Consider the following 16,028-nt stretch of genomic DNA (forward strand, 5'->3'; position numbering starts at 1 on the left):
GATGTATATTGCCGTGGTTACTGCTTTTACAAATAAGGATTCGCAGATGCTAAATGATCCCTTGACTTTTCCAATTATACCTCCCCTTCAATGCCTCACATTTTGCTCAAGCTTTTTGTGGTTGAAGTATGTTGGATGTGAACACATTCAGAATCCCTTCACGTCATCCTCGATTCAGCCACAGAGATTGCTGCACAGTGATACTTCAGTATTTTCAATGTGTATCTTGAGTTAAGTTTGTCACAGTGCACAATTCACTTAAATTTGAAAATGATCATAGATTCCTTTCTCTTCCATTATAACCCTGGCTGTATTTTGGAGTATATTTAAACCATCCTCCTCAATCTCAGCCTCTACCAAACCAAAACCAATCTTAACCCTGGGTAAATTCCCCCTTTCCCCCTTACGAAAGTCTTAGGCAAACAGGAAAAGTTATTTGTGAGATAGAAGAGTTCAAAAGTCAAGGAGTCCTTTGCTTTTGAGACATTTTTCCTAACTTGGTTTGATCAAAAGTCACATTTCTAAAACAGCTGGCCTAGAAATTCCAAATTTTTCAGTAATAGATTGGTCTTAGTGAAAACAGGTGCCTTGAGCTAATGCTGGATTTTTTAGGGAGAAAGTGTTGACTATTAAAAGGAGCTTACATTTAAAGTTGGAACCCTGCAGAGTTCTTAGTTCATAAGCCTTTATGATTACTTTTTTACACAGCTTGGCTTTCCTCTGCCAGGGTTCATAATACAAACTCTGTAGTAGTTATTCCCCCTCCTAATACTACCCTGAAATTTGTTTAAAGATACCTCTGCCTCTGGGCCTCACATTTAGGGGCTCCCCCAATCTCCTTAAATAGGCTTGGGTGGAGATTATAACCTTACATGGGTTGCTGTTACTGAGACTTTCTTAAACATTTTTAAAATCAAAAACTCTTAGCCAAAAGGCTCTGATTAGGAATTATGACAAAGTTTGAATGCCTTAAACCTATCCTGGGTGATTTCTGACCTTTTTTTCAAGTTTAACTAATGAAGAAAATGTTTTGGAGTCTAAACACCTTCATAAAAACACAAAGAACCCAACCCTCTCCCTCTCAACCCCCTCCCAACTATTATTAACTCTTTGTGTATCTACACCTGCAAATATACTTATCCACTTTCACCTAGCGGTGATACATTATCAACTGTGGGAGCAATGACAGTGCTAGAGAAGTACACATACAGAACTGGAGACCCAGTATGAGGCCCTCCTGAAAATCAGTACCCATTCCACAAGCTGGAACTGCAGCATTATGTAACCCAAAAACATAACTCCAAGAGCTGCGTTGACAAACAGTTGGAGATGCACAATTACAATGTTTTGACAATGCTATGTCTATTGTCAAAACAAGTGGCCATGTTAACTTCAGCTGCATTCCAAATGAAAGACAAATGAGCTTCCTGGAAAGAACAGAGGTCCATGGGAGGCAGGGTAGATTGGGACTTCACTTTCTTATTAAACAGCATACAGTTACTCTCAACTTGGTAGTTTATAGTGCTAAATAAAAGCATATGAAATTCAGAAACCTTAATTCAATATTGCTCTGGATTAGTATGACTGAGTTTGGTGAATAGATATTTCCATGAACGTTGCCTTTTAAAGTCCTCTTGAAAGTCTTGGTGGCGTGTGTTACTTATCAAGGCGTGTGTAATATTTGGCTGAGCAACTTCAGCCATTTTAGTATATTTCTTGCCATGAAATGGAACCAATTTCTGCCAGAGTTATTAATATACATTTTTAGACAGGGTTGGTTGTTTCCATACATCAGATAATAAATCGGAATCAGTTTTGTGCCTTCCTGGAACAGGTCTAGAAAGAACATCAGCCACCTACTGACTTCATCAATGGGCTAGGGTTGAAAAGATGTTTGTTCGGTTTCCATGTGAAGTATTTATAGAGCAAGTAGAGCTCAATAGCTGCTAGTGAACATATGGTTTTGTCATCACTCCCTTAATATGATATTTCATAGTATGTCTCTATCAAACTTGGTTAATGCTTGTACTTCTGCATACAAAAAATTTAAAATGTACATTAAAAAGGAAAACAAATTGGTTTTTGGGACACAACTATTTTAGAAGTTTGACCTTTTTTTCCTCATCTACAAGATTATCAGAAGATTTTAATCCTTTGTGAAAACAATATAATATATTATGTAAACACTGTATTAAAAAAATTTTAATAGTGGAAAATAAATAGGAAGTCAAGTCAGTCGTAAAAGACTTAATGCTGGGTGGATTCTCTGGTGTGTTTATTTTTTTAAGCATGTGCAGCATGGGGTATATTGGAAGAGTCAAGTTCATATAAACAAAAAACACTGAAAAAATATATTTAGGAAAAGCTGAGGTATTAAGTGGAGACCACTGTTTATTTGATTTTTAGCCATGAATTTTTTCTACTTTTAAAACTGTAGGCTAGATGTATTCTGTATCATGGTTAAATTTTTCAGAAGCTCCTGTGTCACTTAGAAAAAGAAAAGGAGTACTTGCGGCACCTGAGAGACTACCAAATTATTTGAGCATAAGCTTTCGTGAGCTACAGCTCACTTCATCGGATGCAAATAAATTTGTTAGTCTCTAAGGTGCCACAAGTATTCCTGTTCTTTTTGTGGATACAGACTAACACAGCTGCTACTCTGAAATGTGTCACTTAGGTGCTTCTGAAAATTTTACCCCACATGGTTACAATGGCTGTAGTCTGTGACTCTGGCAGACCAGGTGCCTTCTCATGCCAAGGCCCTAGGTCTCAACTGAACAGTGGTTTGAGCATTGGCCTGGTAAACCCAGGGTTGTGAGTTCAATCCTTGAGGGGGCCATTGAGGGATCTGGGGCAAAAATTGGGGACTGGTCCTGCTTTGAGCAGGGGGTTGGACTAGATGACCTCCAAAGGTCCCTTCCAATCCTGATATTCTATGATTAACAATGACACATACATAGCTGGAACTAGTCTTGTTCACACGTGTGTTAGTATTGTGAAAATAAGTATTAGAATTAAAGAATGTGTTTAGACTTTATGGAGTGCTTGTAAGTTGCTGCATGCATTAATCTCGCTTCTAATTTCAATGTTAAAAGGTAATATTTAAGTGTTTGCATTGTCATCCTCTGTAAATCACCAGACAGGAGAGAAGCATTAACTAGTGCAGTGATAATTAGACTTCAGTGGTTCAGGAGCCAAATTAGCAATCACCATTACCCAAAAGAGCCACAGTAGTGTGAATTCATTGTTTCATTTACTATCTATAACTATATAATATATCTCACAGAAAATGACCAAGTATTATTACTTTATCAACTACAATTGGTTAATAACATAATAAAAGCATCCTTATTCAGGAATCAACAGTGAACTCCAAAATGTCTACAGCATGGGGCCTGGAGTGTAGAGGGTGGAGGATCTGAAATAGTGAAGTATGGGGTTCCCTCTTCAAGAACTGATTTTAAACAAGCTATTTTGTCTAACCCTGGCAAAGCAAACATATGCAACGAGCTAATTTGACCAGGTCTGTTGACCAATAGCTAAAAGATCATCCATTTTTCGAAATGAAAGAATAAAAAACGGTTACCTACCTCTAACTGTTATTCTTCTAGATATGATGCAGACGTATGCCCGAGGCACCGGAGCCAGAGAACTTTGCCTAGCAATTCCCATGGGGCAACCACGCTGACGCCCTGAGGCCTTAGCCCCTTCCTTGGTCATGTAAAGGTGCTGCTGTTCTGACTTCCTCAGTTCCTTCGCATCAAATGTTAGAAGCTCAGACTCTGATGCAGAGGGGATGGCGGGTGGGTCATGGAATACACGTCTGCACCATGTCTTGAAGAGCAGCAGTTACAGGTGGCTAACCGTTTTTTCTTCTTTGAGTAGATACAGCTGTGTATTTTATGTAGGTGACTTGCAAGCAGTACTTGCAGGAGGTGTCTATTTTAAGAAGGACTGCAGTGTTGCCTTCCCAAAGTTTGCATCTGATCTGGACACAGCCATAATGACACAATGGTTTGCAGAAGTATGCTCAACGGATCAACTGGCTTGCCTGCAAATGTCCAATATAGGAGTGTCATTTAGATATGCCATTGACGTCGCCTGATCTCTTTTGGAATGAGCTTGTACCGCTTGTGGACTACTTCATATGCTATCATGATACAGGAAGTTATTCCACCTGGAGATTGACTCTGCTTGACCTTTCATTTGGTCCTCATATAAAACAAACAGATGCAGTGAAGAACAGAAAGGTTTAGTTCTGTCCAGATAAAATGCTAGACATCGCCTGACTTCCAAAATGTGGAGATGGTGCTCCTCTGGGGTTGAATGCACCTTAAGGGAGAACACCGGTAAATATATAACGTGGTTCAAAGGAAACTGGGAAACTACCTTAGATAAAAATGTAGGGTGCAGCCGCAGGGTCACTTTATCTTTGGAAAATCACGGGTAAGGAGGCTCTGCCATCAAAGCCTGCAACTCGCACACTCTCCTGGTAGGTATTAGCGCCCCAAGGAAGGCCATTTGCTGACATAGAAGGGAGAAAGAAGAAGTTACCAAAGACTTGAACACAGGTCCGATAAGAGCTGCTAAAACAGTTTTAAGGTCCCACAAAGTAACCAGCTCTGTAACTGATGAGTGGAGATGAATGACTCCTTTCAAGAACCTCACTCCCATGGGATTTGAAAGCACTCACTTCCCATGGATAGGTAGACGAAATGCCAAAATTGCTGCCAGGTAGACTCTCAATGAACTCAGCATGAGGCCAGAAGATTGAAGGTGTATCAGATACTCCAAGATGTTCTGGATACAAGCCCGTGTTGGTTGCACTCTCCCAGCTAACGACCATACTGTGAACTGCTTCCACTTGGCCAAATAGGGCCTCCTACTGTTAAGCAAGACTTGCCAGATTGCCTCTGAACATCATTCGTCGTCGTCCTCATCTAACCATGCAGCATCCACCCTGTGAGATGCAGGGCTGTTGGGTACAAAACCTGACCATGGTGCTAGTCAGGAGGTCGGGGTAGGAATATGGGAGGCTGGATCAGTAGTGTGAGGAGGTCAGAAAACCAACATTCTCTCAGCCATGTTGGAGCAATAAGCATGACACAGTCCATGATTGGCATAGGAGAAAAGGCATACAAGAGTGCTGTTTCCCAGCTCAAGTGAAAAGCGTTGGCCAGGGAGGCTAGACTGAGACTCGCAACAGTTGGCATTTCTTGTTTTTGCTCATGGCAAACAGGTTGATTGTCGGGATGCCCCAAACTGCAAAGATGAACCACAGGACGCTGGGCAGAAAGGAGAAATTCCTGGCAAGGTGATCCAACAGGTGATTGTAGATCCCTTGCAAGTGATCAGCTGTGGGGGAAAGGTTCCCCTGATGCAAAACTGCCAGAACCTGATTGCCTCCTGACAAAGCATGATGGAGTATGCTTCCCCTGCCTGTTCACATAATACATTGTGGTGATATTGTTGGTGAGTATGAGAACTGCTAAGGCCTTGATGTGATCTTGAACAGTCTGAAAAGCATTGTAGATGGCACGAAGCTCCAGGACACTCATCGGTAGAGAAGCTTCCTGTTCTGACTACAGGCCTTCAACCTTCTGTGACTCCAGATGTACTGCCCAACCTATTAAGGAGACATCAGTGACAATAGTTCTGGTCGGTGGAGACTGAGCAGAGGGATTGCCCTGGCACACATTGTCCTGAACCATCCAGCCCTGTAAGGAATTCAGGATTGGCAGAGGAAGACCAGTCTGTCCAGGAGATGACAGTGCAGATGATAAAGGAACTTCAGCCACGTTTGAAGAGGACAAAGGTGCAGCCTAGTGTATTGGATTACCTGTGTGCATGCAGCCATATGACCTAACAACCACAGGCACACCCGGTCTGTGCTTGAGTGTGGGGACTGCCGTTCCAGAGATACACGGCAAGTCTCCTGAATCGTTCAGTTGTCAGAAACGCACTTGAATTTGTAGATTCTATCAGAGCCCAGTGAACTCGGTTCTTTGATTTGGGGAGGGGCCAAAGGTGTGTTGGTAGTGCTGGTCCGCCTACAACAAACTGGAGAAACCTCCTGTGGGGTGAGAGAATTACTACATGAAAAGAAGCATCCTAAATGAAGGTCCAAGGCAGCGCCCCAGTCATTGTGGTTGAAGGTGGTGAGGATAGTTGCCAGGATACAAAATCTCACATATTTGATGTATTTGTTGAGATTGCAGAAGTCGAGGATAGGTGTCATCCCTCCCTTGCATTCGGGAACCAGGAAATACTGGGAGTAAGAACCCCTCTCCCCAGTGCTACAGGGGACTTCCTCTACAGCCCCCAGCAACAGTAGAGACTGAACCTGCTCAAGGAGCAGTATCTTGTGAGAGGGGCCCTTGAAGAGGGACAGGGTTGGGGGGTGGGGTGGGGTGGGGGTTTGGAGAGGAACTGTTTTCTACTGTAATCGAGTCCCAAACACTGCAAAAGCAGCCTGCTGGTCCCTAAACAAGGGGGATGGGGAAGGAGAAGTTACCACTAGATCACTGTCCTGGATGTGAGTCAAAATGGGTGCTTGCTACACTCTTGGGGGGAGCTTGCTAAACCCAGAACCAGAGGACCTCTTCCTTTGAGATATGTGGCTCTTTCTGGAACAGACGCTCTGCCTCATCCGATGAAGTGAGCTGTAGCTCATGAAAGCTTATGCTCAAATAAATTTGTTAGTCTCTAAGGTGCCACAAGTACTCCTTTTCTTTTTGCGAATACAGACTAACACGGCTGCTACTCTGAAACCTGTCATTGGAAGGGAGGACTCCCTGAAAAAGCACTGCAAGCGGTATTGTTGTGGCTGCTGACCACTTATAGGGGCGTCTTCTCACAGCTGAAATATATACTCCCAAAGCACGCAAAGTCGTTCTGGAGTCTTTAAACAATTGCATGGTTTCCTCCTTCTTTTCTGAAAACAAAACCTACCCATCAAATGGTAAATCCTCAAAGGTCTGTTGCACATTGGATGCAATGCCTGAGTTCTCTAGACATAAGACCCTCTTGATGGTTGAAGCCAATGCCATAATTCTGGTCGAGGTATCCACTCTGTCTAGGATTGCCTCCCCTCCATTTAGTCCATTTTAATACTCATGACATTTAAGCCAGACCTAGTGAGAGTCAACTCCCTGCCAGTTTTCCCCCAAGCTCTGATCAGTCTAACCTGTAACTTTCAGTCCCTATAACTGTGCTGGGTTTCTTGGTAGCTGAGCCTGACAGTTTTATGGTGGTCTTGTGATGTGAACAAATTGAGACTGCAAACTACTATTGTCTATGGCCTTATCCTGAGTTAAACATAGCATGACAAAGGTGATAGGTAGTAAGTGTAATTAATTGTGCCAATATCTCTTACTCTTTTAAGTAAAAAAAATAATTTCATAATTCTTTGACTGCTCCATGCATACAATGAGCTGCATGCACTGAATGGTCTCTCTCTGACCCGAAGGGCATGTTGCAGAGCACGCCATATTAACTTTGCTTAGTCTGACTTAGTTTTTTTAAGTCCCTAGGCATTCTTCGGGGGCACAGCACTAAAATGGTTCAAGAATTTTGTGCCTGAATTCAATAACAAACATAAGTAAAATTGATTCCAGTTTTTTAGCAAGAGAGCAAATAAGAGCCCTTAGAGCCAGATTTATTTAAGCATTTTGTGCTGTTGGGCATTTCCTGTCATTTTAACTTGCTCTGATTTGAGAAAGAAATGGACTGAAATTTCCCAGTCCCTGATTTCCTTTTTAATGTAAGTATTAAACAGGTTATTGCATTTCGGGAAGCATTGAAGTAAACTGCAAACGTTTCCACATTTATTTTTTAAAATAAATTCAATCACTTTAAACACTAATTGCATGTTGCAGTGTTGCCAAGCTGTTAGTTCTGCAGTGTTCTTAAACTTAAAAATACAATGACCACCTAAAATGACAATTTTCTTTGCTCCGTTACATATTTAACAGGCTGGACGTAGTATATGAAGGGCCTGATTTTACCTGTGGTGGGGGTCATTACAAATATGTATGAGTAACTTTTACTCTGAATAAACTTATTCAGTGTGACTGATCATGTGAGTAAAATTATTCTCCTTCAAAAGTCTTTGAGTCCTTAACCTGTTGGTCCATTCTATGAGGAAAGTTCCTCTGGGTTCTTCTAACTAGATATGGACCCAAACCGAAACTTTGACAAAGGAAGAATAATTACAATAATGCATCAATAGTCAAGAATTATGAAAACTTTTCTGATTATGACAGTTGGGCCACTGCATTGAGCGTAGCTGTGATGTAAGTGTCAGCTGGGAACCTGGTGGGAGATGGAGATATTTCTTTTGCTCAGAATCCAACCTAACAGAATGAGTTTGTATTTTATCAGGCTCCTTTGCCCTCATACTTCAACCCATTCATGTTGCATATGTTGCTGGTGCTCTTGCTCGCTGAATTTCTCTCTCTCTCTCCCCCCCTCCCTCCCCCGCCTCCTCCCCGCAAACACTGGAGTATATCTAACTCTCTTTTTGAGCTTGGAGGCTTGAGTCCATTTTTACTTTACACCACAAATAGAAGGAAAAATAATTAAGGCCATTCACTCATTTAAATGTAGTGTAATGGGTCACTTTTAGGGGTTACGCTAATTCTTTCAGTACTTGGCTTCTAAAGTACATCTGTACTTCAGTAGAGCTAAAATCAAGAACTTGCTGTCAGACCTAACCTATAATATACCTGTAAAGATGTGCATTCTTATAATAAACCTAAACCTTCTTTCAGCAGAATGAATGAAGACTGAGAGCAAGGGTGTATTAAGTTCAGTTGCCTTGTCAATTCCCCTGAGCTTCTAAGGCAGATCTGGTATTAGAAGTAGCAATAGACTTCCTAAATTGTAGGTCAGCGTATATGAAGGTGTTTGTACTTTGGGGTTAAGGATGGCAGGGAAGGCAGGACTAGTTACAATGCGCCCTCTGCTGGCTGGCACAAAAAACTTACACATATTTTCCATCAAAACCACTAGAGCAAAGGTGGGCAAACTACAATGTGGCCTGTGGGACCATCCTGCCAGGCTCCTGAGCTCCCAGCCCCTCCTCTGCTGTCCCCCCTACCCTGCAGTCACACTGCCGCTTGGGCAGCATGGCTTGCACCCGCCCATCTCCCAGGCTTTCCAATAAGCCTGTCCTGCCGCTCCAAGTGCATGATGAGGGGGCGAAGGGTTGGATAAGAGGCAGGACGTCTCGGGGAGCAGTCAGGGGACAGAGGGCATTTGGATGGGATGGAGGTTCGGAGGGGGAGCGATCAGGAGACAGGGAGCAGGGGGATTGGGTAGGGAGTGGGGTCCTGGGGGGGCAGTTAGGGACGGGGGTCCCGGGGAGGGGGGTTTGGATGAGTTAGGGATTTTAAGGGGGCAGTCGGGGCAGGAAGTAGGAGGGGGCGGATAGGGGGAGGGGGCCAGGCCATATTGTTTTGCAACCCCAATGTGGCCCTAAGGCCAAAAAGTTTGCTCACCCCTGTAGAGCAAGAATGCAAGCAAAAAGTGAAAATGGCAACCAGAATAAAGTGTCAGATATCCCAACTTGTCTGTTTCACTTCTGCAATGCTAATGCATCTGCTCTGAAGTGTTAATCAAATGTATCCTATGGTACGTGTGGCATACAATAGCAGAAGTGTATCTGAGTGATAGAAGGTGGGAACTAGCTCAGGGTGTGGTGGCTTTTTCAGTACTAATTCTAAACTATGTCATTAAGCATTAAAACCTATTTAGATATTGTCACTTCCTGTCTTAGGAGGGATCACTACAACTAACTAAACTGCATTAGATTTTTTCAAATGACTCATTCCCCTGCAGTACCTGAAATGATCAGTCTAACCTTCTACACCGCTTAAAGTTTCCTTTAAACAATTTCAGTCTTCATTCTTTTGAATGAACAGATGTAAAACTAGTGAAATAAAAGTACATAAAAACAAAAGTAACTTTACTTTGCCAGTACTAAGACCTTCTGGTTGCAAACTTCTTGTAAACTTTTGTCTCCTCTAGTGGGTACTTAAGACAGACATATATTTAGCAATAAAGTATTGTTTACCAGTAGCGTTTTCTGCTCCTTCCTTTTTATTATTTCCTTCCAAGGTAGAAACCTGAACTGACAGGTTCCATCTGGCGCAGAATGTTGTTACTTGGGTTCTCAAGCTATTTGCTAAATGTTCTTTTCTAATATAGGTAAGAGAGGAATGCAGGCTCCTCAATGCTCCACCTGTTCCACCACGAAGTTCAAAGCCCTCGTCCACCAGTCCTTCCATTCCTCCTCGCACAATCAAACCAGCACGGCAACAGACTCGTTCTCCTAGCCCTACGCTGTCTTACTATTCTTCAGGACTGCACAACATGTATGTATTTGAGCTATGAAATCCAAATATTTCCCTCTGTAGGGAAATACTATTTGTCTATGAATTTTTACATTTTTAACTATTCTGAAACTAGTCTGATGAATGTTGTTTTAAAAGTTTTCTGTTAACGTATGATGCATGTTGGTGTCACTGCTTCCTGTTAGGAGTTAAGTTAGTGAAGTAGCTCTTTTTTAAAATACTCAAGGCAAAGAAAACTCACATAAGCAGAAACTGTTAATTTATTATAAAATACATGAAAATTATTACTTAATAGTTATGTATATTACCCCAGGTGTGAAGGGTACAAGATAATCTGTCCTAAATTTCAAGGGGAATCATATACAATTCTATATAACACTTAATTTAAAACAAAATCTGGTGAAGAGAATGTTAACACCAGGGGGTAAACATGTGAACCTGAAAATAGTAAAGTTAGCTTGTATATACAACTGTAACTCTGTGCAAAATCTTATTAAATATCATAGCAACGTTTTTGTCATCACCCACATTTTGTACATTGCTCTTAAACATTTGTATTGAAATAAATGTATTTAGGTGCAGGTCGTAAGCTATGAAGCTAATTTGTGTTGGAATTACCATGCTAACTCAGACCAGGGGATGGTCCTCTGTCCTGTTCTGTGATGTCTGGTTATCAAAAAAATTAGCAGGCATAACATGAGAGTTAGAATCATAAAATATCAGGGTTGGAAGGGACCTCAGGAGGTCATCTCGTCCAACCCCCTGCTCAAAGCAGGACCAACGTCAACTAAATCATCCCAGCCAGGGCTTTGTCAAGCCTGACCTTAAAAACCTCTAAGAAAGGAGATTCCACCACCTCCCTAGGTAACCCATTGCAGTGCTTCACCACCCTCCTAGTGAAATAGTGTTTCCTAATATCCAACCTAGACCTCCCCCACTGCAACTTGAGATCGCTGATTCTTGTTCTGTCATCTGCCACCACTGAGAACAGCCAAGCTCCATCCTCTTTGGAACCCCCCTTCAGGTAGTTGAAGGCTGCTATCAAATCCCCCTTCGCTCTTCTCTTCTGCAGACTAAATAACCCCAGTTCCCTCAGCCTCTCCTCGTAAGTCATGAGCCCCAGCCCCTTAATCATTTTCGTTGCCCTCCACTGGACTCTCTCCAATTTGTCCACATTCCTTCTGTAGTGGGGGGATGAAAACTGGACGCAGTACTCCAGGTGTGGCCTCACCAGTGCCAAATAGAGAGGAATAATCACTTCCCTCGATTCACTGGCAATTCTCCTACTAATACAGCCTAATATGCTGTTGGCCTTCTTGGCAACGAGGGCACACTGCTGACTCATATCCAACTTCTCATTCACTGTAATCTCCAGGTCCTTTTCTGCAGAACTGCTGCCTAGCCGCTCAGTCCCTTGTCTGTAGCAGTGCATGGGATTCTTCCGTCCTAAGTGCAGAACTCTGCACTTGTCCTTGTTGAACCACATCAGATTTCTTTTGGCCCAATCCTCTAATTTGTCTAGGTCGCTCTGGGCCCTATCTCTACCCTCCATCATATCTACCTCTCCCCCCAGGTTAGTGTAACCTGCGAACTTGCTGAGGGTGCAATTCATCCCATCATCCAGATCATTAATAAAGATGTTGAACAAAACCAGCCCTGGGACTGACCCCTGGAGCACTCTGCTTGATACTGGCTGCCAACTAGACATCAAGCCGTTGATCACTACCCGTTGAGCCCAACCATCTAGCCAGCTTTCTATCTACCTTATAGTCCATATATCCATATAGTCCATATGTTATATCGTTCCAGCAAATTTTTCTTAAATTTTCTTGGCTTTCCCAAATTACAGCTATTAATAAAGGTCTATTATCATTTTTCCACTATTTTCCATGTCTTGTCTACAACCCAGCCATGATTGAAGATCAACCCACAATTCAAGTAGGGCCTTATTTATAACCATCAAAACACAAATTGTCAACATTACATGTCAAAATATATAAAGTAAATATCCTTAAATAAACCTCTGAGTTCTCAAGTATCAAAATTGATGGATAGTTAAAGAAAAATGCTTATTATTGATGGAAATATTTTTCCATATGTGTGTGTGTATGGTGAAATTGACATTTACTCACATTTACTAATTAAAAACCCAGTCCTTCCAAGCCTAGTTAAGTGTATGAAAAATTCAAATGACTCTTTCCACCACTGTGCTTGTTTGTCTCTGCTGTACATGTAGGTATTTTGTAAATAATTCTGTTCATTATAACTTCTCCAATTTCCCTACTACTGAAGGAAGGCTGACTGGTCTGTCATTCCTAGGATTACCCCCAAGCACTTTTTTTAAAAAAAGATAGCTAAAACATTTGCTACTCTCCTGTTCTGTCATATACCTGATTTTAATAGGAGATTACATAGTTTAGTTAGCAACTTTACTCCTTAATTCTTAAATCCCTCCAGCACTCTTGGATATAAATTATCTGTTCCTGAGCTTGATTTACTAATTAGGACTATCCTTCTTAAAGTGCACTTGAAAGGAAGACTCAGTTGGCTTCATAGCTAACTGGCTTGCAAATTTAAATGGGTTACACATGGTAGCAAACTTTTATTATTGCTATTGTTTTACTTGATCTGTATTATGTTGTGTAAGTGTGGTTGGTCGTGTACTTCTCACATAAGTGACTTTCATGGATCCTGTCCAGTGCTTAATTTGTAATGAAAGAGGTGCTGGGGCTCAAGCAATTAGGTGGCAGGACTCAAGCAATTGGTTTTCTTTCATAACTGCCATGGCAAGCCCTGAGGTGCTGGGGCTATGAACTGGCAAGCCCTGGCGTAAATTAAGCACTGATCCTGTCTGACAGAGTACTGTAGCAAGTTTAGATTGTAAACCTTTCAAGGCTTGGATTATTTACCCAGTACAGTGGGAATTCTGTTCTGATTGAGACCATTAGTAAATAGCAATATTTAGTATTAGTAATAAAATACAGTAGTAGAAGATGCTATGTATGTCTGTAAGGTTGTAGAAGTACTCCGATACCATGGTGCTTGGTATAAGAAGCTAGATTGGGGTTCAGGGAGAATGGATGATATTTGAGAAAAAGTATGTCGTTTCTTTTGAGTCTTCTGCTGTTTCCTGCTTTCACTTGAGCTGGAAGAACCAGGCCAACAGCCTTTCTAATGATATCCTTGGGTACTTGGGCATCTCTCATTCAGACTAGTGCCAAGAAGTGTAGATGCGCACAAAGATTAACAATGTTAATAATAAACTTAGGCAAGCTTTTTCAAATGTTAAAAGCTCTTCTGGCTTGGTTCTTACTTTCTGCTATATCCATCTCCCGATTTATATGGTTAAATATCAACATTGCTTAAACACTAACAATTCTTCATATTAACTATTTTTTACTCGTTTTTTTAAGCAGCATCACAGAAGGTGACACAACAAATCTGCCCGAGAGTGCCCCTGTTTCTTGCTACCCTTGCAACATGATGAAAACCGAATCAAAAGAGCCTGACAGCAAAATGCCTTTTGGAAGCCCTTCAGCTGAAGCTCTGTCTTCTAGGTTGTCCTGGCCAAACCATTTTTCTGGAGCTGCCGAAGGCTTAAACAGGAGCGATTTTCTGCTGGATCCAAGCAGGAGTTATAGTTATCCAAGACAGAAGACTCCAGGCACACCAAAGAGAAACTGTCCAGCCTCTTTTACTTTTGACTTCGATGGGTGTGAACTCCCTGCTGGGTACACACAGTTGGCCACAACAGAGTTCAGCAACACCATCTCCAGTTGTCCAAAGTCAGCAAGCTACTCTTTAGAATGCACTGATGAGAAAAATCTGGCAGTCAGCAGTGCAAAGCAGAGTCATTCGTGCCCTGCCTTACCTCCTCGTGCACCAAAATCCAACGATGAGAAGCCAGTTCTAGACACTTGTCCTCTGCCTCTGAAAATAGACGGTGCAGAGGAAGAATCTCAGACTGGTTCGCCAGACCTCTCAGTAGATCAATATCCTGTTAAAAAGGACATGCAGAACGTTTTCTCTGTTTCTTACCCTTTTTCGTCTCCCCTTCACCTTCAGTTAGCACCAAGATCATGTGGCGATGGCTCTCCCTGGCAACCACCTACAGACCTTTCTGGGCTCTCAATAGAGGAAGTATCTAAATCTCTGAGGTTTATTGGTTTATCAGAAGATGTCATATCATTCTTTGTTACAGAGAAGATTGATGGCAATTTACTCGTTCAGCTTACAGAAGAGATCCTTTCTGAGGACTTTAAGCTAAGCAAATTGCAGGTTAAGAAAATACTGCAGTTCATTAATGGTTGGCGGCCGAAGATGTAGTCCAGTGATTCTGACTGATGTTTAATGAAACTGTGTGAGAGACGTGCTAGAAATGCTGGGGCTAGTACGTCGTTTCCTGTTTTTGCACTAAAAGCCCTTTCTGTAAATAATAGTGGAAGAAATTCTTACTATGCAGATAAAGTTTTAGAGTGGTGAACAGATTTTTATATGTCAATAAAAATGTGGAGAACCCATAGAGGTGTGCCTTGTGCATCACCGAACATTCAGCAGCTGCTAAAAACTGGACGTTAAGGGAATTAATTTTTACTCATGTCGTCTGTCAAGACATAGTATTTATTACTGAACAGTTAATATGAAAGACCACACACAACTCCAGTTTACAGTTTTGTGTTAACAGCAAGAAATGCATTTCTTTTGAGGTTATTTCTGTTCAGATTATTGGCAACATGCCATGACTTAGTTTTTCCTTTTCTACTGTTAATAAAGGATATGATCAAACCTATAAAATATCATTTTTAACATTGTATCTGAAGTTTTTAACGAGTTTTAAAACATCCTTTGAAATGCCACTAAAACAGTATATTTTGCAGGATAATTTTACCAAAGTATCTTCATGACTACCTAGATAAATTTGCCATGTTACTGCTTCTCAGTAAAACACTTATATATGAAATAAATAAATAAAGTTTAGTGTTCCTAAAAATAAAAAGCCTGCTTATCTGGTTAACCATGGGGAAAAATGTTTGCTACTCTGAACCTTTCTGTTCTTGCCCTAAACCAATGAAGAGTTCATGATCCATAGATTTCAAAAGGTGCTTTGTTATCGAATGAGTCACTTAGTAGTATGACCACCGGGTCATGCTGATTTCTCATGGGAAAGGCAGCTTCTTCACCAAATCAGTTCACATGTTTCTTTGGCAGATCCCTACGTGGCATGTAGCAAGTTGAGCCTTTTGTTAATTCAGCCATTCCATGTCCCCATCACTAGGAGAAAGAAACCCAATTTAATTAATCTTACTGTTCTGATGAGCTCCATGAACCCACCCGGACTCTGCAATAGGATCTATGCAGGCAGATAGTTGCACTTGTACAGAGTCCCCTTGAACTAAATCATTGCTGAGGTACAAAAACACACTAACTCCCTGTAACAGTGCGGACACTGAAATGTAGAGAGAGGATTAAATACACTGGGTGAGAGTCTGTGCTGTCTCTCTAAGGACTTGTCTACACTAATGCTGTAAGTCGATGTAAGTTACGCTAGTTAAATTGTGTCAGTTACATAGCTTACATCAACTTAATGTGGTGTATATACCACACTATGTCAATGGGAGACGCTCTCCTGTCAACATAGCCTCCACCTCCAATTGAGTTGGATTAATTAAAAAG

General features: G+C 41.5%; 1 protein-coding gene across 4 annotated transcripts in view; it reads left to right on the forward strand.

The window, feature by feature from the left end:
* Window positions 1–15,351, forward strand: part of GAREM1 (GRB2 associated regulator of MAPK1 subtype 1) — a 127,296-nt gene extending 111,945 nt beyond the window's left edge. For 3 of the 4 annotated variants that reach the window (XM_048840545.2, XM_048840549.2, XM_048840548.2), the window contains 2 exons: window positions 10,210–10,376; window positions 13,769–15,351. In XM_048840545.2, coding sequence (XP_048696502.2) covers window positions 10,210–10,376; window positions 13,769–14,681 — 1,080 coding nt within the window. In that variant the 3' untranslated portion in view covers window positions 14,682–15,351. The remainder of the gene's footprint in view (window positions 1–10,209; window positions 10,377–13,768) is intronic. The other variant, XM_048840546.2, reaches the window with a different exon arrangement.
* Window positions 15,352–16,028: the final 677 nt, after the last annotated feature.

Source organism: Caretta caretta, chromosome 2, assembly GCF_965140235.1.
Source record: "Caretta caretta isolate rCarCar2 chromosome 2, rCarCar1.hap1, whole genome shotgun sequence".
Classification (NCBI taxonomy): Eukaryota; Metazoa; Chordata; order Testudines; family Cheloniidae; genus Caretta; species Caretta caretta.